The sequence below is a fragment of the Eutrigla gurnardus genome (assembly GCF_963514095.1).
Source record: "Eutrigla gurnardus genome assembly, chromosome: 11".
In the NCBI taxonomy this organism is placed as follows: Eukaryota; Metazoa; Chordata; class Actinopteri; order Perciformes; family Triglidae; genus Eutrigla; species Eutrigla gurnardus.
In genome coordinates, this window is record NC_139925.1 from 28,634,994 (window position 1) to 28,661,191 (window position 26,198).

General features: G+C 44.7%; 1 protein-coding gene across 3 annotated transcripts in view; it reads left to right on the forward strand.

Annotated features, from left to right (window-relative positions):
- Nucleotides 1-26,198, forward strand: part of ninl (ninein-like) — an 80,645-nt gene that overhangs the window by 48,624 nt on the left and 5,823 nt on the right. For 2 of the 3 annotated variants that reach the window (XM_084021595.1, XM_084021594.1), the window contains exons 9-21: nucleotides 5,609-5,745; nucleotides 13,693-13,833; nucleotides 13,978-14,152; nucleotides 14,760-14,870; nucleotides 18,727-18,813; nucleotides 20,332-20,488; nucleotides 21,530-21,598; nucleotides 21,691-21,815; nucleotides 22,326-22,406; nucleotides 22,642-22,802; nucleotides 22,923-23,060; nucleotides 23,359-24,771; nucleotides 25,800-25,904. In XM_084021595.1, the coding sequence (XP_083877721.1) occupies nucleotides 5,609-5,745; nucleotides 13,693-13,833; nucleotides 13,978-14,152; nucleotides 14,760-14,870; nucleotides 18,727-18,813; nucleotides 20,332-20,488; nucleotides 21,530-21,598; nucleotides 21,691-21,815; nucleotides 22,326-22,406; nucleotides 22,642-22,802; nucleotides 22,923-23,060; nucleotides 23,359-24,771; nucleotides 25,800-25,904 (2,900 nt within the window). The remainder of the gene's footprint in view (nucleotides 1-5,608; nucleotides 5,746-13,692; nucleotides 13,834-13,977; nucleotides 14,153-14,759; nucleotides 14,871-18,726; nucleotides 18,814-20,331; nucleotides 20,489-21,529; nucleotides 21,599-21,690; nucleotides 21,816-22,325; nucleotides 22,407-22,641; nucleotides 22,803-22,922; nucleotides 23,061-23,358; nucleotides 24,772-25,799; nucleotides 25,905-26,198) is intronic. The other variant, XM_084021596.1, reaches the window with a different exon arrangement.

The following is a 26,198-nucleotide window of genomic DNA, read 5'->3' on the forward strand; positions in this document are numbered from 1 at the left end:
CAGAGCTAACATAGACACTGAAATGCTGCAAAGCCAAAACCAAAGCCAGTGTTTCTTTTTCGATAACAGAATAATTCAACTGATGCTTGTTAAACTTCCGAGAAAAAAAACAAACAGGCCTATCCACTTCCAAGTCATCAGGTTGCATTAACACCGCTCCTGCCCCCACATAACTGGCATCTACCTCCACTTTAAAGGGCCTGTCCCACCGAGGAGCAGCCAAAACCGGAGCATTACAAATCAGAGACTTCACATTCTCAAATGCAGACTGACACGCAGGAGACCACTCAAACTTGACTTTACCCTTCAACAAGTTAGTAAGAGGCGCCACAACAGTTGAAAAGTTCCTACAACAACAACGATAATACCCAACGAGCCCCAAGAACCTCATCAGTTCTTTCTTTGTTGTAGGAGGAACATAGTTATCAATAGCCTGCACCTTGGCTCGCACAGGACAGACTCTCCCTTGACCTACCACACGACCGAGATAGGTAACTGTAGCCTTCGCAAAGTCACATTTGGCCAGATTTACAGTTAAATGTGCGTGAGCCAAGCGGTCAAACAACTTCCCAATGCGGTCAAGGTGAACGTCCCATTCATCAGAATAAACCACGACATCGTACAAATACACCGAACAACCCTCCAGACCACTCACAACCCCGTTCATGAGGCGTTGGAAGGTCGCCGGCGCATTTCGCAACCCAAAAGGCATTACCGAATAAGAATACAAACCCGTGGGTGTCACAAACGAGGCAATGTCTTTCGCTCTCTTCGACAATGGCACCTGCCAATACCCTTTGAGCAAATCAAATTTGCTCACAAATTTAGCTGACCCAACCTGGTCGACACAATCCTCCACACGGGGGAGGGGGAAACAATCTGGTTTTGTAACACTATTTACTTTACGAAAATCAGAACAAAATCTGGGCGTGTTATCTGATTTAGGAACAAGCAAGCAAGGTGAAGCCCAGGGGGAGCAAGATGGCTCCGCAATGTCATTCTCCAACATATACTTCACCTCGGCATCAAGAAACTTGCGCTTCTCTGGATGAACACGGTAAAACTTCTGCTTAATGGGCTTAGAATCTCCCACATCAATGTCATGTTCGATCAAATGTGTGCGTGTAGGTGTATCACTGAACAAACATGTATAACTCTTTATCAGACTGACCAACTGTGCGCGTTTAGAAACCTCTAAATGACTAAACAAACCATCTAAATTCTGCAAAGTCTCAGAATTCTTGAGCCGACCATAAAGTATAGCATCATCAGGGCCTGGGACGCCGTCCCCTCCCTGCTCTGCCACCACAGGGGATGAAGAAGCAGACACACAGGCAGGATGGACATCCGACGGCTGCACCACCTCACTGGCCTCCTGCACACGAACACAGTAGGGTTTCGACAAATTCACATGACACAGTTGAGTAGAAGACCTACGATCTGGAGTAGCAACCAGGTAATTCAGGTCAGACAACTTCTTTACCACAGAGTAAGGACCAAAAAACTTAGCTTGAAAAGGGGATGTTACAATGGGCAACAGAGCCAAGACCTGATCCCCTGGGAGAAAAACACGGTTCTCAACCCCACGGTCATAATGTTTTTTCATTTTGCTCTGCGCACCCCCCAATTTACTCTTAGCTACTTCCTGAGCCCTATACAACCTGTAGCGAAAACCATACACATACTCCAGAAGATTCTGAGGAGGCTCCTCCTCCTTCCAATTGTCACGCAAGAGGGCCAAAGGGCCCCGAACAGTATGACCAAACACAAGGTCGTTGGGACTAAACCCTATGCTCTCCTGAACGACTTCCCTAGCGGCCAACAACAGCCATGGTAAGCCCTCTACCCAATCACTTGACATTTCAACACAATACGCACGCAACATTGATTTCAGAGTCTGGTGAAATCTTTCCAGAACGCCTTGACTTTGCGCGTGGTAGGCAGAGGCCTGATTATGCTTGACCCGCAACTGTTTCAGGACCTGGGAAAACAGATGAGAAGAAAAATTAGACCCCTGGTCGGACTGAATGACTCTAGGAACACCAAAAACTGACATAAACTGCGACAAAGCACGCACCACAGACCTGGCCGTGATCGTGCGCAGTGGGTAAGCTGCTGGATACCTTGTGCTCTGGCACATCACTGTGAGTAAATAACAAACTCCTGACCTCGAAGGTGGCAAGGGCCCCACACAATCAATGACAAGGTGCTCAAATGGCTGACTCAAAGCACGTATTGGGACCAAAGGAACAGGCTTGAGGGTCTGATTAGGCTTACTGGTGACCTGACACACATGACATGATTTTATATAGGCCGACACATCCCTCTTCAACCGGGGCCAGAAGAAATACCTCAGGATGCGGTCATATGTCTTCCTGACGCCCAAGTGACCACTCTCGTCATGGGAAATCTGCAACACCAAGCTGCGAAACTTAGAGGGAACAACAACTTGCAACACAGGATCCCCAACAAAGGTTTCCCACTGCGGCACCCATTTCCTCATCAACACCCCATTAGCAACAAAATAACACTGTGCATGATTTTCCACCTCACCAACAGGGCAAACCGACTCCAGCAACGCCTTGAGGGAGGGATCCGTCTGCTGCTGCTCCACCAACTCACTACAAGAGACAGACCAAGGGACATCAGGACATGTTACATCATTCTGTAGTGAACCATCAGCCTCTGCTGCGGAACTCTCATCATCTTGCGCGCGCGCCATGGCACGTGTCACAGCGCATGCAGTAAATACATCAGGGAACTCCCTCTCGTTCTTATCAGGGTCACTGCTAACGAGGGGCACCGGAACCACAATAGGAGGGGGCACATCAGCCCACACTCTACTACCGCATATATCATTACCCAAAATCACCTCGATTCCATCTAGAGGCAACGCCGGTCGCACACCAACCACCACTTCACCCTGAAACAGATCACGCGACAACATCATTTTGTGCTGAGGCACACGCAAAACTTTCAATCCCATCCCAAGCACAGGGATAAACGACCCAGTGTAGGTCGCATCTGAAAACGGTAAGACTGATGTCAAAATGAAAGAATCAAAAGCGGCAGTATCTCGCAATATCTTCACGCGCACACACTCGTCCCCACCTACCAGAGAAACAACACCTTCACTGATAAAAGGCTCAAAAGAGTTAAGCCCCACACCGGCCACCTGAGGCCCCGCCTCACCATCTGCCGGTAACCCCTCCAAGACCGGCGCAACAAGCATTGCCGGCTTGGGGGAAAAACTGGACTCTGTGTGCTTAGGCCTGGACTTTAACGCATAACAATCACGCCTCCAATGGCCCCGCTTGTGACAGAAACTACACACTTTATCAGACTCACGTGCACCATGATCGTTCCTCTGCTGCTCGGCTGGTCTTACATGTCGGCCAGACCACGAACTGCCGCCGGACGAAGTGTCCCTGAACCCGCCACCGCGAGCCACAGAAGCACCCCCCCCCGTGCGTCAGCACATAGTCATCGGCCAAGGCAGCGGCCTCGGCTGCCGTCTTAACCTTGCGCTCACTTACGTAAGTCGCAATGCGCTCCGACACAGAGCTCTTAAACTGCTCCAAAATAGCCAGCTCTCGCAGATCATCAAACGATTCAACTTCCGCAGCAACACACCAGCGATCAAAATGAGTGGACAAGTCACGTACAAACTCCATGTGTGACTTCTCACCTCTCCTCCACGTCCTAAACCGCTGGCGGTACGCCTCAGGAACCAGCTCAAACGCCTTCAGAATAGCTGACTTTACCAGTGCGTAGCTCCCACACTCAATGCTACTCAAGGACGAATACGCCTCCTGGGCCCTGCCGGTTATCACACACTGCAACAACAACGTGCGCGTGGCCTCAGACCACCCCCGTGCATCCCCCAGACGCTCAAACATGAGAAAAAACGTCTCCGGATCACGCTCATTAAATTTAGGCACAAGTCTCAAATCACTCAAATCACTACCTGTACCAGTCCTTACCGGACTCCCCCCAAACACAGAGGATCCACCAGGTAACACATCAGCCGCGGCTGCTTTTCCCTCACGAACCAACTGCAGCTGCTGCCTCTGCAGCTCCAGCTTCGCAAACTCAGTCTCCTGCTTCATCTTCTCCACAGACAATTCCCTGTCTGCTTTCTCTGCCTCTAACTTCAGACGCAGCTCCAGCAACTCCTTCTGCTGCTCGAAAGACAACGCAGGACCAACACCAGGACCCGCCACAAGCGGAAACGAGTCCTCACACACAGAAGCACTGACTCCCTTCCCTGCGTCCAAAATCTCCATTTTACACAACTCCACCTTTAAATTGGCCCGAACGCCCTCTTTTACGCGTCTGTCCCCAACATCGACCTTGTAAAAGTCAGCCAATTTAACCAACTGCTCCCTTGAGCACTCGTCCAGCAACTGCCCAGACGGCCTCGCTACAAACGCCTTCACCAACTCATCCATCGAGAGGGAAAAAAAAAAAAACACACGGAGAAAAAATTAAGTGTCGGACTCACCTGTGCGCTTCACGGCCTTCAGCCTCAAGTCGGAGTTCCCCGCTAGCTATCTGCCTAACCAGACTCTTACTACCTAACTCCCCCCTAGTCTTCATGGGGCGTAGCGGCGGGTATTTATGCACCTAGCGCCCGCTGGCACGCAAGCGGCACCCAGTAAACTGACCACCGCCCCGTAACCACGAGCAGTGCTCCCGAGCAAATTAAGGGAAAAGGGAAAGGGAAGCTCTCAACCACCGTACCCCAACACTAACAACCCCCCACGACGAATCCCAAAGGGGAGACGCCGCTATACCTACCAGGAAAACTCCGACAAAACAATGCACACACACCTTGTCCAACACTCACCTTTCTCCGCTTCCACCATGACCCATCTCGCACGAATGAATGAATGAATCAGCTGTCGAACAAACACACCTGCTCCTGACGCACACACTGCATGCGCGGCAACACAACCAACACCATATATGGACAAATACTAACCATATCGCACCAACGCCACGCGCCGCCAATTACCCACACAGCAGTATCCAACTGCTGCGCTCACACAGACGTCCCTGGCGAAATACATACCCACCAGGCAACCAATCCATTAGACGCCCAGAAGGTTCAAAAGGACGGACGAGCCCCCAACTTGTTACGCCCGGCTCTGAGGCCGCAACAACACAAAGGGCAAGGCAGCGCGATGTAGCAAAAATACAATATTTATTGAGTTGACAACAAAGGAAATGTGCGATGGGGTGTGGGAGTGAGCGTCAGTGGTGTGTGCAGGTGTTTGAGTGGTATGCAGTATGTGTGGTGCATATTGTCAGGTGCAGAGCATAACAAAAGAGGTGCAGCAGGTTGAAGGTCTCTGGGATGAGTTTGAGAGCGAGGCAGCCCCCGGCAGGGGTTTATATCAGCCAGCCAATCAGGGAACCATACACAGGCGCTTCCAGCCGGTCCGCAATCAGCAGCCTGTAAACACACCCACACAGCAGACACACCCACGCAGACACACACAGACAGGACACAGCCATAGGCTGGGGCCGTAACATGTATAATATCTAACCTATATTCTAAAGGCCTGTTCATCTCTGCAGATGAAATACATGTGTTTTGTTTCAGACTCTGGACTTCCCGCTCGAGGATCGTCTCAGTCTGGCAGACCTGACTCTGGCTCTGGATAATGAGCTGCTGGTCAGCGGGAACGGGATCCACCAGGCGGCTCTCATCTCCTACAAGAATGAGATCCAACACTTACAGTAGGTTTGACCACACAACTCTCTAAAGCTAAACTCTCTGGAAAATGCATTTCGTTTCTCTCCTGCTTGCTTGTTTATAGTGGTTTTCCCCTCTGCGCTCCTATTGGTTAAAGTCATGGGAAATCTCATGGAAGGCAGAAGATGCTAGACTTTCTGTTGGGACGTCGTGAGGCGTCCCACACGCACATCACAGTTACGATGTTTGCAAATGAAGTCTTAACATGTCCGCATTGGTCCTAAAAATCCAATAATCGGCCATGCTCTTGTCTAGTGGGAGCAGCCCGGACCCACCCCACCCAACCGGAAACACGGAGCTGAACCAAGCATAAGGTTTTCAATGCAGTAGTTTTACCATTTCCACAGTGTGGTAGAAGTACTTTTACCGCAGTAGAGGATCTGAGTACTTCTTCCACCTCTGGCGAATTCTTGTAAACAAACTATTGTTGTCAAATATCGAGTATCGATACATCTCTCTCCTTCCAAAGCGAGTTGACAAACGCACCACTCTTTGTTTTTCTCACAAATATTTTTATTGAGTTTTGACAGATGTGAAATACATGCAAATAGTGATACACAAAATGCAATTGAACATACGACCTCACAAAACACATGTTTATCCATAAACTCAAGCATTCAAATGCTGATTTTGACTAATAGGATAAAATGATGACATGATGGACAGGCTTGGCTGTAAAGTGCCTCTTGACTGGTTGGCGAAGGGATACAATGGCAGTAGTTTGAGTTTCACTTTATGTTTACATACATACGTCTTCTTTTTTGGATTAGCACTGTTTTTGGTCTTTGCTCACTGTTGCCTCAGAGTGCAGCTAACTAGACAGACTAGAATGTTCTCTGGTGTCTGCAGTATGGATCAGTGTATTGATGAAACTGTGGTCGCATTAAACCCAGCTGAGTACAGGGTGGATCAATGGTTGGGTTGTTGGCTACAACATGACTTTAGGGCTTATCTGTATTTTTGTTTGATGGAGCTAGCATTCCGTCTTTGTGCTAAGCTAGGCTAAAGGCAGAGATGAAGCTGTCCAACGAGAGTAGTTACATAAATGTTGATATGTATAAAAATTGAATAGGAGTAGAACAGGGCTGCACGGTGGTGTAGTGGGTAGCACTCTCACCTCACAGCAAGAGGGTCCTGGGTTCGATTACCGGGTCGGCCCGTGTTCCTTCTGTGCGGAGTTTGCATGTTCTCGCCATGTAAGCGTGGGTTCTCTCCGGGTTCTCCAGCTTCCTCCCACAGTCCAAAGACATGCAGGATGGGGATAGGTTGATTGATAACTCTAAATTGCCCGTAGGTGTGAATGTGAGTGTGAATGGTTGTTTGTCTCTATATGTTAGCCCTGTGATAGTCTGGCGACCTGTCCAGGGTGTACCCTGCCTTCGCCCAATGACAGCTGGGATCGGCTCCAGCCCCTGAATACAGGATAAGCGGTAGACAATGGATGGATGGATGGATGGAGTGGAACAGACAAACTGTTTACAGACATCATTGACTCTTGGTGATGGTCGTTATGTTGAGTGGGCTCATGAAATGTTGTTGCAGCTCACGATTACGAGATCGGATGCAAAGCTGCAGACGGATTTCTGGCTAGTTAGCTCTGTACTGTAGCTAGTTAGCACTATTAGCTGGCCCCTTACAGTGGTTGCAATGACAACGGTACACATAAAAGTGGCTGCTGCGCTGACCATCCTGTTACGTTGATTTGAATAGGACTGCCCCTCCTCAGATCTGTTGATTTCCTGTCGGATCCATTGACAATGAACACAAACCAGTCGGCAGCCTCAAGGTCAAAGGTCGAGTCCACTGTAGATCAATGAACAAAACAAAATCAGTGCTGTGTTTTTACAGCCAAAGTTGAGGTGTTGTTCAGCAAGACAAAGCAGAGTTGTGTACTACAAAGCGACAAAGGTTGTTCACTTCTTACCAGGTAGATCACCATGGTAACTGATGCTGCACACCTGAGCTTCTCTGGAGCAGATTATGTTCAAGATAGGAGATCAACTTGTATAAAACTGCTAACCGTTCAGAGCTTGATGTGATCGTGAGATAATATTACACTCATAAGAAGGTAAAGTCATAATCAGACTAAATCAGCTCAATTTAAACTGACAAATGCACCAATGACAGCTGGTAATAAATCATTGACTGTGTGAACCTGTAAATTAATAGACTTATAATATCACTGACCATCTAGAGCAGTGGTTCTCAACTGGTGGGTCGTGTTGGGGAAGTAGCAGGAGCAGATTTGGTTGTTAATAGATCATTATTAATATCAATAGAATTATTTATATTAATAGGATTATTAATATAATTAATAATCTGGGGCACCACCCTGCAATCAGGGGAAAAAAGATAACCAAACCTGTACTCAGTCTCATGTAAAGGGGTTTGTACTCAAATGCCAATAATTAATAACTATAAGCATATGAGTACAAACAGTACAGGATTTTTGAATTCTTTGCAGAGAAGAGGTTGATATCCCTCACAATTATACAACATTAATAACATAGCAGTATGCTTAAAAGGGGTTTATTAACAATAAACAAATAAACATACACTAATTCTAAGTGGCCTATCTAACTAAATACTATACGTGTGTGTGTGTGCGTGTTACAAGATGGCCGCTGTGGGTGTCGACCAGTCTGCCATATGGAGTGGGGGTGTTCTTTGTGGGAGGCCGTGTGGTCCTGCCTGGAGAACAGGTTTCTACATATGTGTATAATTAATTTAATGTATGTAGTGCCGTTAGGAAAGTTGGATTAGTTAGCGTGCAAACTGTATGTTCTATATCACTAAATCTGAATGTTATTAACCCTTTTTTGTATGTGTGAAGCGATTTTTTTTTACTATTTGACTCCAACCTGAATTGAATTAGATGCATATTTGAGTGATATGAACACATAGAAAATAAATAACATTGATTGTGCTCTGACAGTTAGCTTCAGAGCACAATCAGCTGAGTTGTAGCTTAAGCCATGTTTTATAGTGTGGTAGATATGGGCAACCTCTGCAGCAGTCACCTGTAAATTAAAGAAAATTTTTTTTTACTGCATAGTTTGTGTGTAGTATATCAACTGCCTGTACAGTACAAATGATGCATGTTATATCTAACTATCTGAACTTGTAAGATATGTGTAAGGTTATACAGTATACTGTGTATTCTTTATTATTCATCTATGTATTAGTTTTATGTATTTATCTATTTAATGTACTCATCTAGCAATTGTACTTGTTTATTATACAGAAAATAATATTATAATATATTTATCCATACAATTCAGACATTCATTGTACTTTTCCCATATTAACCTTAACCATTCTTTACATACCATCTGCCTCTGGCGTTGCCTGGTGGACAATAAATTGGTCTAGGGTTCCCCTAGTTTTGGTGTCCCTTATGTTTCATGTGTGCCCACCACTGGAAGCATGTTGCTTTAGGTCAGTTAGTCCACCATGGGCTATGGAAAAAGTCCGCTGGCACACAGTGCAGTGCGCTTTATAGATGTTATCGCGCATTTTTCCATGTGTTTACTTCTTCCCATTCCTCTCCAGGCCTTGACATTAAGCATTTTAAGCCACTTGCCCGATGGCAAAATGTACTTGCCCAAAATGGAAAACGTCGGCCTATTAAGAAAATGTATAAAACAGGTATTTGTTTGATTTTATAATAATTTATTATAATGTAAATACAAATACAAAACATAACAATTATGGTCTGCAAAGCTGTCAAACCACCTGTCAGCCCAACAGAAGAAAGGGCCTCAAAATGTATTTCATTCTCTTTGTCGGAAACTCCCGGCAGGTGAAGCAAAACATCTCGTCCTTTTCCTTGTCATGACGGACCCACGGAAAATTCTCAATCCAACTTATTAAAAAGTTCCTTTGCCTTTTAGTTTCGTATCCCGACGGGCCCGGGGTCTCGTTTTCAGGTGTCTTTCTTTTATTTGCGTTACATTTACCCGGCACTTGGCCAGTTTTCGGAGGCTGAAGGAACATAACGTGACTTATTTGTAGCGGTTGTCGTACGCCGGAGCCCGGAGGTGACGGGGGAAATTATTGTTACGATTCTTCGGGGCGTTCACACCGAACGCGATAGACGCGAATTGAGCGGCGACTCTACATTGAAAACCAATGTAAATGGCGCGATGACACGCGATTCAGGCGGAGGCGGCGCGAATGGAGCGTCTGGCGCGAATGAAGCGAATGGCGCGTCTGACGCGGCGCGAATGGCGCGTCTGACGCGGCGCAAATAAAGTTGAAAATATCGAACTTTTCAGGCGGCATCGCGCCGCGACATCCAATCAGCGACGAGTTCAAGCCGACAGACAGATGAGCTGAGATGGACGGGCTGCATTACCAAACCCGACTCGGGAAGACCGGACCCCGGCGCGACGGGGGCCGTACCGGCCTCACACCGTCAGGGCTGAGCCTCGATCAGAAGGACTCAGGCCCCCGCGCGACACCGGGCAATCGGTCTTCCGTACGCCACATTTCCCACGTCCGCCCGCCCGTCGGACGGGGATTCGGCGCTGGGCTCTTCCCTCTTCGCTCGCCGCTACTGAGGGAATCCTAGATAGTTTATTTTCCTCCGCTTAGTAATATGCTTAAATTCAGCGGGTTGTCTCATCTGATCTGAGGTCGAATGTGGCCCCGACTCTGGGGAGAGGTGCGAGGGACGTGGCTCCCGGAGGAGGCTCACGGACTCTGGCATCGGGTACCCCGAGGCGGAGGAGGAGGGTCCGCCGACGTGACCCGCCGGCTCCCCTCAAAAATGAGCGTCATGCGCGAATGAAGCGAATGACGCGAATGAAGCGAATGACGCGAATGGCGCGAATGACACTAAAAAAGTCCAAAATTATCAAGCGGCGCGATACACGCGTCGCGATTGTATTCGCGTCTATCGCGTTCGGTGTGAACGCCGCATTATTCTGTTTGGCCGAAAACCGCAGCACAGCGCTGTAGAAAGCTCCGCTTCCGCGATATAGGAGGACGTTTATTTTGTCAATTTAGTGTATTTTCAAAGAAAAAAAATCACTTGCCCGAACGGGCAACTACACGTCACATTTTAGTTGCCCGATCACAGAGTTTACCTGCCCCGGGCAAGCGGGCAACCGTTAATGTCGAGGGCTGCTCTCTGTATTTTTGCGTTCTTTTCTTTGTTTTCTCGGAGGAGTAGTTGCATTGCTGCTAGAGGGTGTACCGCCCGAAACCTGTAAAGCACTGTCGGCGTCACTGTCGTCCATGCTGCTTTGTTGTCTTCCAGTATCTTCTCTGCAAGCAACAGTACCTCGACCAATGAGATGAGCGGAATTCTAGATTGTCATACTATTGTGTGAGTGTGCTGTCAGCTCATTGGTCAAAGAACAGGAGAGGCTGAGAATATGTTTACCGTAAATGTTCTTATAAAGCGCCATGTATTCTTTCATTCCATTGACATTTTACACACTATTTTTGATTCTCACAGTAATACGGGACAAAGTGCGTCCCTTTTCAGCTCAATACGGGACGCGTACTTTTGTTTCTGAATACGGGACGATTCCGTTTTTCAAGGGATGGTTGGCAACCCTACTAACAACTGAACTAAGGTTACACACTTAACTCAACAATACATCAAATAGAAAATCACTTGGAAACATTAATGTCATCACATTCAGTTTCTGTCCTAAGCTATGCCCGATTGTTACCAGTCCTTGAAGAAAGGTTGGTTGTTCCTCTGAAGAAAGGTTGCTGTCTTCAGGTTCCTGTGAGGAATGTTGCTGTCCTTGAAGTTGTGGATGGAGGAATTTCTAGTGAGATGCGTCTCGACTAGGAATTATTGTCTTTGTTGCAGAAGCAGGCTCCAACAGCCAGCTTGTTGGCTGTTTTGAGGACGCTGCTTGGAGTTTGAGACTTGTAGTCCAAATCCCAGGAGAAAGAGCAGACTTCTGTTCAGGTCGAGGTCGCAGGAGGAAGAGAGGATGGGACCTCTGTTTTCAGGTTGATGTCCCATACCCCTTTTCCACCAACGCGAACCATAGTTCAAGAGCCGGGCCGGTGCCGTGCTGGTTCGCAGTTGGTTCAACTTGCGAACCGTCCGAGAACCTGTTTGCGTTTCCACCGGCTAGAGAGCCCAGAGAACCACGTCATTACGTCACTGTATACGTCTGAGGTTTCCCCGCAGCGCTAATTTCAAGCATAGCAGACATGTCTCTTCAGAAAAAGTGTTTATTTTGGTAAATAATACAATAACAATAAAATACTAAAATCACAACATTTTTTAAAGTGTAGAACAGTGTGTGATCAATAGATCAGAGTGTTTGATGTTTAGTCATCTGCAGGTTGGACCTCCGTTCAATATCGCCGATGTCCGACAGCTCTACAAACACAAACCAGAGAACAGCAGTTTAATCACAAACGTGTCCACGACCATGTGAACACAGATGTTATGTTACGTTGGTAGTTGGTAACGTTTAGTGAGCGAACGGCAGTCAGAAAGTGGCATGCTAACGTTGTTATTAGCAATATCACGCTAGCTGGCTAGCTAGCCGGTCAGCCTACATTACCCGAGGAAGCAAAGCCACTAGTTGCTGCTGTTACGAACGTAATCACTAGCTTGGTAAACTAAACAGAAATGTGTCGTTGGTTTGCAACTAGGTGAAACATTTTAAAAGTGAAACTTACCGGGAACAGTAACGTTAGTAAAACTCCGCAGCGGCGTATTTTCCCCCGTTGCCTCGAGCGTCCCCGCCCCCAGCCCCTAACGTAAGCCGGGCCCAGTTCCAGCCCAGCAAAGAGTTGGGGCCGCTCGGGAACCAGTTTTCCAGGCCGAGAGCCGGCTCTTTGTCTGTGGAAACAGGAAGAACTGGTTCGCGATTGGGCACCGGCTCCGAACCGGCCCTCAAAATGCCTCGGTGGAAAAGGGGTACCAGTGGAAAGAGAAAGATTCCAACTTGGTCTGCTTGGTAGAAAGCCAACTTCCACTGCAGTTGACCAATCAGAATGGAATCTGGAGTTCACAGGTACGTGTCACTTGACACAGGCCTGCAGGCAGATGGGGGAGGGGGAAAGACCCCCTGTTGAGGTGCCTGGCTGTGTTTCCACACAGAGGACGCCCCAATCTGAAAGTTCAGAAACAATTCAATCTGCATCCATGAATTGTTTCATAGTCACAAACCCTGAGGTCCCAACAGTCGGGACCCAAAAGTGGGCCACGGCCCCGTTTCAGTGGGTCACAGGCCTTTGCCTGGGCAAGATAAAAATGATACGAAAAAAATCCTGTGCTTTTATTTTAAAGGGTATTTTTTTTATGCAGCTGAGTGCTGTCTATTCACTCTCATCAAACTGATTGTTTTTCATAGTGTTGGTTGTTAAAGATTCAGTGATTCAGTATTCTCAGCTAAAGCTGCATAATTTGAATGAATTTTGAATACTTTTCTGTAGTCGCTTTATTTCATGTAAACACTGAGTGTGTTACAAATGGCTCCTACTGAAACGTTCTGATTGTTATATAAGGCTTATGATTAATGCTTGAATAAGTGACTGAATAGTTTTAATAGTACAGTGTTTGTTATATATTCAAGTAGTTTCACTTCTTTATTTCATGTTGAGTGTGTGTGTGTTTGTGTTGCATACTGTGATAATCTGTACTCCAGGTTCAAACTGCACCATCTTTTCATTAAATACATTAAGAAGATGAAAATGTTCCTGGGTTTGGGTCGGCTGGTCATTAAGGGGTGATGGTGGGTCCCGAAGCCAGACCAGTTGGGAACCACTGATCTAGAGCTCCATAATTCTGACTATAATTAGTGTGTATTTTTTTCAAATTAAGGTGTTGCTAATATGGAATGTTATGGATTTTATGATAATATAGTTCTTTCTGTCCCTGTGATGTAAATCAGATTTTATTCTCTGCTCATATATTCATATCATATATTCTGTGTGTGTGTGTGTAGGTTGGTGGCGGAGCAGGCCTGCAGGGAGCGGGACAAGGTGAAGGTAGACCTGGATCAGGCTGATCAGAGGAACCTGCAGCTGGTCAGGGAGGTTGACGACCGCCACGCCAGCATGGAGACACTCAACCAGAGCAGGATCAGGTCAGACTTACTGGTTCATACAGGTCTTATACTGGACTAATATTGGTGGACTAATACTGGTCTTGTACTGGACTTCATACTCCTACTATACATTTATATTGGAATTTATGCTGGTTTTATACTGAGCTGCTATGTGATTGGCAGGGACCTGGAGCAGGACTTTCGTGATAGGCTGACAGCTCTGCGCAGCCAGTCGGAGCAGGAGAGCGAGGCTCTGCTCCAGCAGGTGGAGAGAGAGCGTGGCACGCTGCACAAAGAGCTGCAGCTGGTGCGAGCACAGGAGGCAGAGCTGCAGGAGGAGCTTTGCAGCGCTACACAGGTGAGACCTCGTCACTCACCTGCATTGCTTCTACAGACACCTGTCTGACGAACCTTTTGCAGGGGAGAAGTAACAGCATAAATCATTACATGCACATCATTTATTACATGGCTTACTACTGTACCTGCCAGCTGAGAGATACTACATACAGAATGTCTGTGGTGGCTTAATTGCTATCGAAATGAGGACCCAGTAGATCCTGATAAAATAATACTTATTGAACACATAATGAGGAGGCAGTGTTTCTGCCGCTGCAAATTAGCATAACTGAAACCCTGGGAGGGTTTATGTTCAAACATTCAAATCAATTTAAGGTAATTATATATTCTAATATTATAGGTAGCTGTTTTTCCTTTGTTTATTTGTGTGTGGTGTGTGGAAAACGTTTTATCAGAATGTAACTTCATCAAAGACCATCTGTGAATTGTTAGAATAAAAGTAAATTGTTATATTTGTGTTTTTAAATATTTCAATTTCAATTGAAATATTTTAATTTTAATTTTCACCCATAGTTTTAGAGCTGGATAAAATGTGTCAGTCTTCATATCCTGCTATGAACAGAAATACAAATATTCAAGGATCCCAATGTGGTTTGTTGTGTATTCAGGAGAACAGTGGTCTGGAGGAGGAACTGACTGTTATGAAGATGAAGCTGACAGAAGCAGAAATCTCAGTGAACAGATTACAGAGAGACCTGGACCAGCTGCTGCACGACAAGGTAACACAACACCCTAGTTCCTACATTCATCAGCTTCCACACTTCTGAGGCTCTAAAACTGATCAATATGTGTTGTATGAACACACTGCAAAAACAGCCCTTCTAGAAAGAAGTAAAATATTCTCATATTCAATCAAATTATCTTGTATCAAGCAAAAAAATCTGCCAATGGGGTAAGCTTTTTTTGCTTGACAAGCAATTCTTAAAATAAGCCCAAATTTCTTAGCTCCGAAAGACTAAAATGAGACTTTAAACTAGACAGAAAATCTTAAACTAATCCAAATTCTTCTAAAACAAGCAATGAAAAAAACACTAATTCAAGATTAAATTACTCAAAATTAGAATTTAAGTCTCTTTACTAATTTAAGAAATTACACCTTAATCTGGGATTGATAATGAGCATAAAAGTAGTTAAAATAAGACATAATTTCTTAAAACAGCATAACAAATATAAAAGTGATGTCTTAAATCAAGATACCACAACTTTCTCTGTTTTTTTTTTTTTTTTATGGCTGGAGTGCCATGCAAGCCTTTTTTATTTTTATTATGAGAGAGACAGTGTGGAAAGGGGAGATAGAGGGGGAAGACATGTGCGAAGGAGATTGCCAGGCTGGGAGTCGAACCACTGATCTCCGCGTCGAGGCTGATACCTCCGTACATGGGGCGGCTGCCTTATCCACTGCGCCACCGGCTGAGCCTCCGTACATGGGGCGGCTGCCTCATCCACTGCGCCACCGACCGCCCCAGTTAATTTTTTTTATTAACTTTGCATTGCTCAATTCAACATCCAAAAAAAAAAGGGCACTTCTGCATTCCAGATCCATCATAATCAAACAGATTGAAAAGCCAGTTTTGTTTTGAACCTCACTATCAAAATAATAATACATCAGTTATTGTAGCAGCATAGCAACTAAACATCATGTTGCAGCTGGTTTGCAGCATAATATCCCATATGGTTTTCAATCTCACCAAGCAACTGTCCTGTAATGAAAATGAAAATATGAATAATAAAAACTTTTGTCCTTGTTTCATGGCATTCTTGAATTGAGATGTTGTGCAAATGGTCTTACTCTTAAAATAAGGCAAATAATCTTGGTGCCCCGCTGGGTTTGATCGTAAAACATTTTTATACTCTTTTTCTGGTTCATTCTAGCTCAAAATTAGCTGGAATATCTTATCAAGAAAAAGTAAGGCATACTTTCTTAAAATGAGATATTTGTTCTAATGCAAAACTTGCTTGACAAGATTAATATTCTTTTTGGACAAAAAATAAGACTTATTTTCTTGATACAAGGCTTTTTTTACTTTCTTGAAATTCCATTTTTGCAGTGCAATCTCTGCCCATGTTTAGCTGCTAGTTTGGGTTTTGCAACCTGTTTCCTGTCTGGTTCAGGAAAAAAAAGCCACTGTAGACTACCTGCTCAGGTACTCTGTTCACTACCTGCTCAGGTACTCTGTTCACTACCTGACTCGGTAGGTAGGTAGGTAGGTAATAGACATTTCCCTCATTGAGAACAATTGATAAAGACGTTTCTGCTCAGAAAAAGATACTATGTGGACACAGGCCCTCAGATGATAAAATGTCAGATGTTCTACTTCTTCTTCATCTCCAAAAAAATAAAATGAATGCCCCTTTAACTGGGATATCCAGTGCATCTGGAAAGAATTCACAGCACTTCACTTTCTCTACATTTTGTTATGATACAGCCTTATTCCAAATGGATTAAATTCATTTTTCTCTCAAAAATTCTACACACAATACCTCACAATGACAAAGTGAAAACGTTTTGTTTGAAATCTTTGCAAATTTATAATAATAAAAAAAAAAAAATGTAGAACAAAAAATCACTCTCCAGATTCCACAACAACGATACAGGACAAAGACAAAGTATCAAAATCATATTAAGCTAGACTGGCAAAAACATAACAGAATTCAAAACTTGACTTGGGCTAACATGGCTGGCGTGGTTCTCTGACATCGAGACAAGAAGAACTGGAACAGGACAAAGGGAAACGCAGACTATATACACACACAAGGTAATGGGAAACCGGTGGAAACAATCAGGGCGGGGCAGACAATGAGACCAGAAGGAAACACACAGGGGAAGGGGGAAGCTACCTGAAACGAGAGGAAGAGTGAAGTCCAAAGAATTATCAGTAGACCTCTGAGACAGGATTGTATCGAGGCACAGATGTGGGGAAGGCTACAGAAACATGTCTGCAGCAGAGAAACAACATTCTCTGCTTTGATGGAACAAAGATCGAACTCTTTGGCCTGAATGCCAAGCGTCATACTGTATGTGGAGGAGACCAGGCACCGCTCATCACCAGTAGGGCTGGGTATCGCCACTGATTTCCCGAAACAATTTGATCCTGATTCACAAGGTCCAGATACAATTTAATCTCCGATTAAATATCGATTCGGTTAGGGATATTTCAGTTACAATACCAATTTTGCTTGGATATGAAATAGATTCTCATATAACTAATGCTGTAAATTGTACAAGGAACCCTCTAACGTGGTGCATTATTAAAAATATTAATGTTTACATTAAGGACTGACCGGATGCTGCGTAGCGTAACATTGTTGATTCGTCATCATTTTCATGACGCATGCAGCATATAATGCACTATCATCGGTTCAAATACACATGTGGTGGGTCTTGTTGGTATTTAAAAAACCACAACAATATGCGTACATGTGCGTAAATGCACATGTATGCCTGACATTTTGTTGGTCACGTGGTTTTAAAATATTAACAAGACCCACCACATGTGTATTTGATAGTGCATTATATGCTGCATGCGTAATGAAAATGACGACGAATCAACAATGCTGCGCTACGCAGCATCTGGTATAAATGAGTTAAATTTCACTTTCAGTTGTGAATCAGTTCATTTCTGAAAGTTTCTGATGTGAGACTGTTTGTAGCTGCTCATCACATGGATTCTTGAGGGTCGAGTCATCCTCGGTGAAACAGACAGAGGAGAGACGCTGGATGAAGCGGTGTGCCCGTTAATTACACTTTATTAAAAGATTGATCTCGGGATTTTATTAATCAATATTGGAACATTCAAATGAAGATCGATTTTAATCAGAAAATTGATTATTTGAACCCAGCCCTAATCACCGGGCCAATACCAGGCTGTGCGGATGTTTTTCAGCAGCAGAAACTGGGAGACTAGTCAGGATCGAGGGAAAGATGAAATCCTTGATGAAAACCTGCTCCAGAGCACTCTGGACCTCAGACTGGGGCGAAGGTTCATCTTCCAACAGGACAACGACCCTAAGCACACAGCCAAGATAACACATGGGTGGCTACAGGACAACTCTGTGATGTCCTTGAGCCAAGACTTGAACCTGATCGAACATCTCTGGAGAGATCTGAAAATGGCTTTGCACCGACGTTCCCCATCTAGCCTGATGAAGCTTGAGAGGTCCTGCAAAAAAGAATGTGAGAAACTGCCCAAAACAAGGTGTGCCAAGCTTGTAGCATCATGCTCAAGAAGACTTGAGGCTGTAATTGGTGCCAAAGGGGTTTCAACAAAAGTATTGGGCAAAGACATTCCGATGGATGTTCTCACACACACACAATTTAAACTATAATCTGAACCCTGAAGCTGGACCTCATCGGATTGTAACATTAGTCCTCACAAAGATAGAAGCCCAAAAACACACACACTGAGGTGTAAGGTAACTCATCTCCTTGTTGCTGATAAATTATTGATGGAAGTTTCCTTTGTGACTTTAGTTCATTCTCCGTCTTGTCGTCCACGCTCCGACTGACGAAGATGGCTTTTGATGGGTTGATTGACGGTTTCATGAAACCAATAACGTGTTGGTTTTGATTGATAGTTTGGCAGTTTGGATCCGGCAGCCGCTGGTCTGAGGCACGAGGAGCGATTCTCCCAAATAGTCAAAGACTACGAACTGCAGTGCCGGGTAAGAGACACAGAAAGAGTGTGCAGGTGTGAGTTGCGTGTTTGTATGTCTTTTTGTTGCTGTTGTTTTTCATTTTAATTCAAGTTAATATTTTTACATGTAAAACATTTTTCAGTAACTGTTTCTTTGTTGTTGCTCACTGCAGAAATAGTTTCATGTTCCACTTCAATGGAATGTATGATCTGAAAGTACAAGTAAAATAAAAAAAGACACAAGTTAGAAGTGGAGGTGTGAGAGACTCAGTATATATATTTTTGTATAAGGCAAGTATATTCTTGGTGAGGTAGTTTTAATGTCTGTTTTTATTTTTGCACCCGAACGCCTCGTGTTGGCTCAACAGAAAATCAAGGTGAGAACACCTAAGTGTTCCGAGTCGGTCTCCTGTACCTGTTTCTGTATATGTGATGCTGTTTTAGTGTTGAGCTGATTCACACAAACACTGTTTTCAGCTTCACAGCGGCAGTTAAATTAATACCAACACAGATTTAATCCTCTCAGTGAAGGATCTTCCTAATTTAGAAGAAGAGTTACAGCCCAGATGAATCCCGCTGAGAGCCTATAGACATGAATATTAGCCCAATGAAAGCAACGATAATGTGATGATGGTAAATGATCCTATTTTTTCATAAATGTTGTGGTTTTTCCAGCGGTTGTGTTGCAGTCTAATTTTAGTGTGGTTGTGGATGAATTTAGTGCTTAAATGTATCATTTATGGATGGAGGATGGAAGCTACCAAAATAAAAATAAATAAATAAATGAATAAAATATATTAATATGCGGGGATAGGTTAATTGGTGACTCTAAATTGCCTGTAGGTGTGAATGTGAGTGTGAATGGTTGTTTGTCTCTACATGTTGGCCCTGTGATAGACTGGCGTCCTGTCCAGGGTGTACCCTGCCTTCGCCCAATGACAGCTGGGATCGGCTCCAGCCCCCCCGTGACCCTAAATACAGGATAAGCGGTAGAAAATGGATGGATGGATGGATATTAATATGCCGTTAAATGGATTAGAAATATTCTAAAAACATAAATAAGCAATACAAATAACAGTAGTTAGTTGACTTTTAATTATAATATAATTTGTTAAGATAATTTGTCTTTTATTCAGTTAGGAAAATTGCAAAACATTTTGTTAAAGTATTTGTTATGTTAATATATTTTATAATCTTGGTGGATTCATTAAAAACCACTGTGAGTGACTTCTTTTGTGCATTGCATTGTGGGACAACATGCACCAACTGCACATGCAGAAATCAGACATTTTTAACATGCATGAACACACTAATCACTCTGTATCATCATTACACACACACACACACACACACACACACACACACACACACACACACGGTGTAGACTTCCCGGTATTATTACATCATGTCGATGCTGAAGGTGTGTGTGTGTGTGTGTGTGTGTGTGTGTGTGTGTGTGTGTGTGTGTGTGTGTGTGTGTGTGTGTGTGTGTGTGTGTGTGTGTGTGTGTGTGTGTGTGTGTGTGTGTGTGTGTGTGTGTGTTCAGGAGCTGCGGGACAGAAACGATGAGCTGAGCTCAGAGTTGGAGCTGCTGACGAGTCAGAGGAGCGACAGGAAGTCCAGACGATCAGTAGGAGACGATGTCGTGGTTGCTGCCACGCTGAGCTGGAATGAACGAGCTGTCAGTGCCGAGTCCGACTCTGGTAACACACAACAACACACACCGTAACCAGTGAGAGGGAGAACACAAACACAACATGAATCAACGTCCAGCGTCCCACTGAGATCCCTCACTGATGCAAGCGTACAATAGCGTAAAGGTAGTGTCATATGTAGGAGGTTGAAGCAGTGATGTGTTTCTGACAGGAGGTGGAGCCACTTGATCTTGTTTTAATCAACACAATGCAGAGCTCTGATTGACTGCAGATTAATTTACTTTTCAATCACAAATCACAGTCATCAGTCTATTTAAACAATAAATGAAGAATGGTTTCAACCTTTTTTATTTGAATCATTAGGTGTGGATGTGATGGTGTGCTACAACAACTAATCGTTCCATTATCAATCATTCTGGTGGTTGTTTTCTTAGAAATTACACAAAACTGTTTGTCCTCTAAAATACAAAAAAAATAGTTGGGAAAAAACTCTAAAGATGTATAAAACCCACATTAGGAAAACAACCAAACTATCGTCAAAGTAGTAGCTGTTTATTTGCGGGTACAAAAGAATGTTTTGACTGCAAGTGAACAAACCAACAAAGATCAGAGAAAACCAGCTTTAAAGAAGCAATAACATATGAAAACTAATAGTTTAAATTAAATGACAGGTGAAAACGTACTACAGTAGACTCTCAGAAGGCATGCTCCTTTTTAATGAAGAGAATATAAATATGATAAATGTATGGATATTATCATCATGACTATATCTATGTACAGTGTTTGGACTAATTTACTTTTATTTTTGGTTTAATTTGGTTTGAACTAATTTGCACTTGAAATGCACCTCGATGATTTGTTTGTTTGTAACTTGCGTTGACGGATTAGTTTAGAAAAGATCAAGCTGCAGTGTGATGTTAACAGGAAATCAGTATCTGCTGAGCAGGTTAGATGTGTTCAGGTAGTCGGAAGGACACACCCACACACACACACACACACACACACACATTATCGTGTCTCACAGTGAGTCTCTGCCTTGTTTTTCCGGGAACAGTCCCAGTGTGTTTCAGTGTGTCTTTGTTTGTCCAGATGAGGTGGAGATGAAGAGCGGCTCCTCTCCTCCAGTCAGGAAGAAGCTGCAGCCGGCAGATAAAGCGGGTGAGAAATGCACACAAGAAGAAGAATGAAGTCCCTGCGCCGGTCTGTCCAGAGTCGTAACCTCTCATGTCTCATTTGGTCTCCTGTCTCAGCTCTGTGTTCTCTGGACGACGTCTCTGGTCCCGCGGTTAGCATTCAGACTGAACTGGCTCTGGAGCAGCTGAAGCAGAAACACAACCAGGAGCTGCAGCAGCTGCACATCCAGCTGGAGACACAGGTGACTCACCTTAGATACAGTATGTGCATACTGTATACAGTATATAATATACAGGTATAATACATCATAGTATAATACAATATATATATATATATATATATATATATATACAGTAAGATACGATTTATTACAGTATATACAATCATACATTTCTACAATTTTGTACAGTTAGTTACAATATACAGAATATTACAGTTTAGATTTGACTTCTTATGAATCTCGTCTCTCTTCCTGTTCTCTCTCTCTCTCTCTCTCTCTCTCTCTCTCTCTCCTCCTATCTTCCTCCCTCTTTTACTCCCCTTTCCTCTCCATCTCCTCATCTCTTTCCTTTTCCTCCCTCTTTTAATCCTTTTCCTCTCCCTGTCTTCTTCCCTCTTAAACTCTTTTTCCTTCTCCATCTCCTCCTCTCTTTCCTTTTAATTCCTCTCTTCCTAATTCTTCTCCTCCCATCTTTAACACCTCTTCCTTTCTCTGTTTTTCTACTTCCTCCTGCTCCTCCTCCTCCTCCAGGTGAACTACTACGAGCGCAGCCTGGAGGTGATGAGACAGAGCATGGAGGTGGAGCGTAAAGACATCTCACAGGCCTTCAAGGTAAAAATAAGAAAAATAAAATGCTGAAGATCAACAATTTTCAATAAAGTACTAAATAAACTATCTGTCCATTTAGAGCTATTACTACTTTAACTTTAGTAGTAGTAGTAGTAGTAGTAGTAGTAGTAGTAGTAGTAGTAGTAGTAGTAGTAGTGGTAGTAGTAGTACAGGCCCTGAATATTGGTTCCACGTCTGTTTTTTCGTTTGGTCATATTTGGACTTGTCTGTTTCTCAGATGGAGATCAGTGAGCTGGAAGAGCAGAAAGCTCAGGCAGAGCAGCAGGTGAAGCAGCTGAAGGAGACTCTGGACAAACTGCACACGGAGATCCCTCACAGAGGAGGAGCAGCAGCAGCAGGAGGAGGAGGAGGAGGGTGGAGCAACGAACAGGAGCGCAGGTGAGCGAGACGACGTTCAGAGATCATGTTGATCTTCTGAAGTCCGATAGAACCTGGACTCTCTGGATGGTCGATGTAGTTGTGAGCAGTTATTTTAAACGTGTGGGGTTTTTTTCCCAGGATGCAGCGTGAGAGGGCAGACCTGGAGCAGAACTTTGCTAGAGAGATCGGCAACTTGGTCCAGAGACTGAGCGCTGAGAAGGACCAGCTGGGGGCCGAGCTGAATCTGAAGATGGATCAGGAGGTGATGCTGGTCAGGTGGGTGCGGAGAATACTTAGATACCGCAGTAGGGTGTATCCATTACCCAGCATGCTCAGCACACAGAAAATCTAGTTAATTTCCACATAATTGTTTAAGGTTGTCAGTTACACTATTGTTGAATCAATCAGATGGGATATCGATATTTTTATATACGGTATAAGTGCACTAAACGTATCAGGACATTCCTTTTTTCCCATCATAACACTTAACAAAAGCAACAATGAAGAAATACCATCAAAATAAACATGGTGCATGATAACACACATCCTGGTGTATAATCAACACTGTGAGCAGGGAGGAAGCGGAGCAGCAGCTCACTCAGGTGAAGCTGCAGCACGCCGAGGCTCAGCGCCGCCTCACCCATAAGCTCCACCAGGAGCGCCACCAGCTGCAGGAGCAGAGAGGATTCTGGGAGAAGCGGCTCGCACAATGGGAGCAGGAGAAGCTGCATTGTGAGGAGAGAGCTAGGGAGGAGCAGGCCAGGATCAGCAGCCAGTTCTCCTCAGAGAAGAAGTGCATGGATGAACAGGTCTCCAGTCTACAGGAGGTCGTATACAACTCCCATCTGCAAATCAGCCAATCAGAGGCCAGTTTGGAGGAGCTCAGAGGGCACTGTGGTCAGTTGGAGGATGGCCTGAAAGCATCTCATGGACGCTGCTCTGAGCTGGAAGCCAGACTGCAGGAGGCCTGCACCCAGCTGGAGGAAAGCATCGCCTTCCTGGAGTCTCAAGAGCTTTTAAAACAGCGGCTGGCCTTAGAGAAGTGCTCTTTGGAGGAGGAGCTGCAAGAGGCGAGGACCAGGGAGGAGCAGCTCATGGTCCAGGTGTCCCAGCTCAAAGAGGAGCTGGGGGCCCTCCAGGCTGCGTCCGACAGCATCCTGCAGGATCAGGAGCTGGTGGCCGACAACTGCAGCCGTCTGTCAAACGCGTTTATCCAGCAGCAAGCGCAGCTCGGAGCCAAAGAGCAGACTGTGAACGCCCTGAGGGCGGAGCTGCAGGATGCCACCAGGAACAGAGACGAATGTCTGTCAAAACTGAACGCTGAGCTTGACTCGCTGAAGGCGGACCGTGCCAGGCTGATCCAGGACCTGAAGGACCAGGCCATGGCTGTGGACAACCTGCAACTTGAGCTGGACGGTGTTTCCAAGGAGTTGGACAGTAGGAGGAACGCTGAAGAGGGTTTGCAGGAGGCTCTGAAGCAGGAACAGACCAGCACCTTGCAGCTCCAGTCCAGTCTGGATGAGGAAAAGGAGGAGGTCTGTCATCTGAGCCAAGAGAACGGGAGCTATGCCCGGCTGGCAGACCAGCTCTCCAACCAGATTGTAGAGATGGAGGAGGAGATCTCCGCGCTCAGAGACCATCTCAGAGGGCTCAGCTCCCAGCTCAACGAGACCGCAGACCTGGTCCTGGACCTCCGGAAGCAGCTTAACTCCAAAATCAGCGAGGTGGATCGACTCCGCAGTGAGGCCGCGTACGCCGCCGACCTCTTACGGCAAGCCTCCTCTAGGAAGCATCACAGCGAAGCCTTGGATCTGACCAGACAACAGGTTCTCCAACTGCAGCAGGACCTGCAGGACTCTCATAACCAGCTCAAGGCAGTGAAGGAGGACTTTAAACAGGAGAAGAAGAAGATGATGCAGCAGCTGATGGAGCTGGAGAAGCTGGTCCTGACCCTGGAGGAGGTGATGGACCCGGCCAGTCCACACAGGTTTGTGGAGCATGAGACCGACGCCAAGATCCAAAACTTGGTCCGAATGATGACTAACGCTCTGAATATTTGAATGACTAATTGCGTTCATCATGTGACTTTTCACAGAATGAAAACCTGATCAGATTGTCGCTGCAGCTCTGTGTGCTTTAACTCTTCAACTCATCGCTAACCCAATGACAAACGCATGATGTGTCCGTGTCATCTTGTCCGTCATCACACGTTTTTCTCTTCACATTGAATTTCAAATCCACCATGAAATGTTTGAATTCTGCCTCGATGCATCTTGTCTTCATTCTAAAACAAACTGTATTTGACAAGATGAAGATTCTTTATTCTATTTTAAATGATTTTGAATGAATGCTTCAGTTTGATACGAATGAGCTGCTATGTTCGACAGCTAGAATAGGATTAATTCTCAGAAGAAACTAAACAAGTGTGCTTGCTTTTCGGTGCATAATATCAAACTAGGATGACATATGGGTGATTGTAGGTAAATATGAAATAAAATACAAAGCTGGGATAGGAGGGGTAATAGTCTGAGAAATGTCAAAATGACCAAAAAATCAGAATTTAAAAAAAAGAGATTGACATCCGTTTTGAAATTGAAATAGCTGCACAGCTTGCTTTGCAACATACTTATTAACTTAACCAAATATATTGACAAGTATCAGCAGTGATGGTTTTAAACTATTGAATAATTTTGTCCATAAGTCTAAGGACATTTTTTTATCCCAGTAATCATAATTTCTGTTTGAAACAACGGTATCGAGGATCTCATCTGCATCAAAATGAATGAATTTGCTCTGTTGAACAAGCCTTTTGTTCTCAACACCGGCTGTGATGTGATAAGACAAATGTTTCCTAGTCGGACACCAAACCCAACCACCAGATGAACTCTGACTCTGAGACTTTAGAGACTCAAACGGTGTTATCAAAAACATTTAATCAACAAGTCCTGCATCATATTTCCGAAGTGATTTTTATCTTGTGTGTTTGTGGCTTGTGTTGTTGTTTGATGGCTGCAGGACTCAGTTGGAGGAGGTCCGATCAGAGAACGGAGCTCTTCAGCAGCGACTCGGCGTCCTGCAGCAGGAAGTCCAGCAGCTGGAGGACGACATCGCCAAGAAGAGGTGAGAAAGCGCTTCGATATATCCTTCAGCCAAATTCTGTCATGTTTGAGGTAAGCAAGGCACCTTTTCACTCATAGTTCCTGCTAAATGACTGCGATGAATTTGAAGGCGACGTTACTCAGTATTCACACATGAAACACATTCAACTTTTTATCTGATGACGTTGCGTGTGCTGAGACAGCATTTTTAAAAACTGGAGGCTGTTTACAACACTTCCTGCTCAACAGACCACTAACTCTTTTTTTATTTTTATGATACACACACACACATGATGGTACCTGACAGATGAAATGT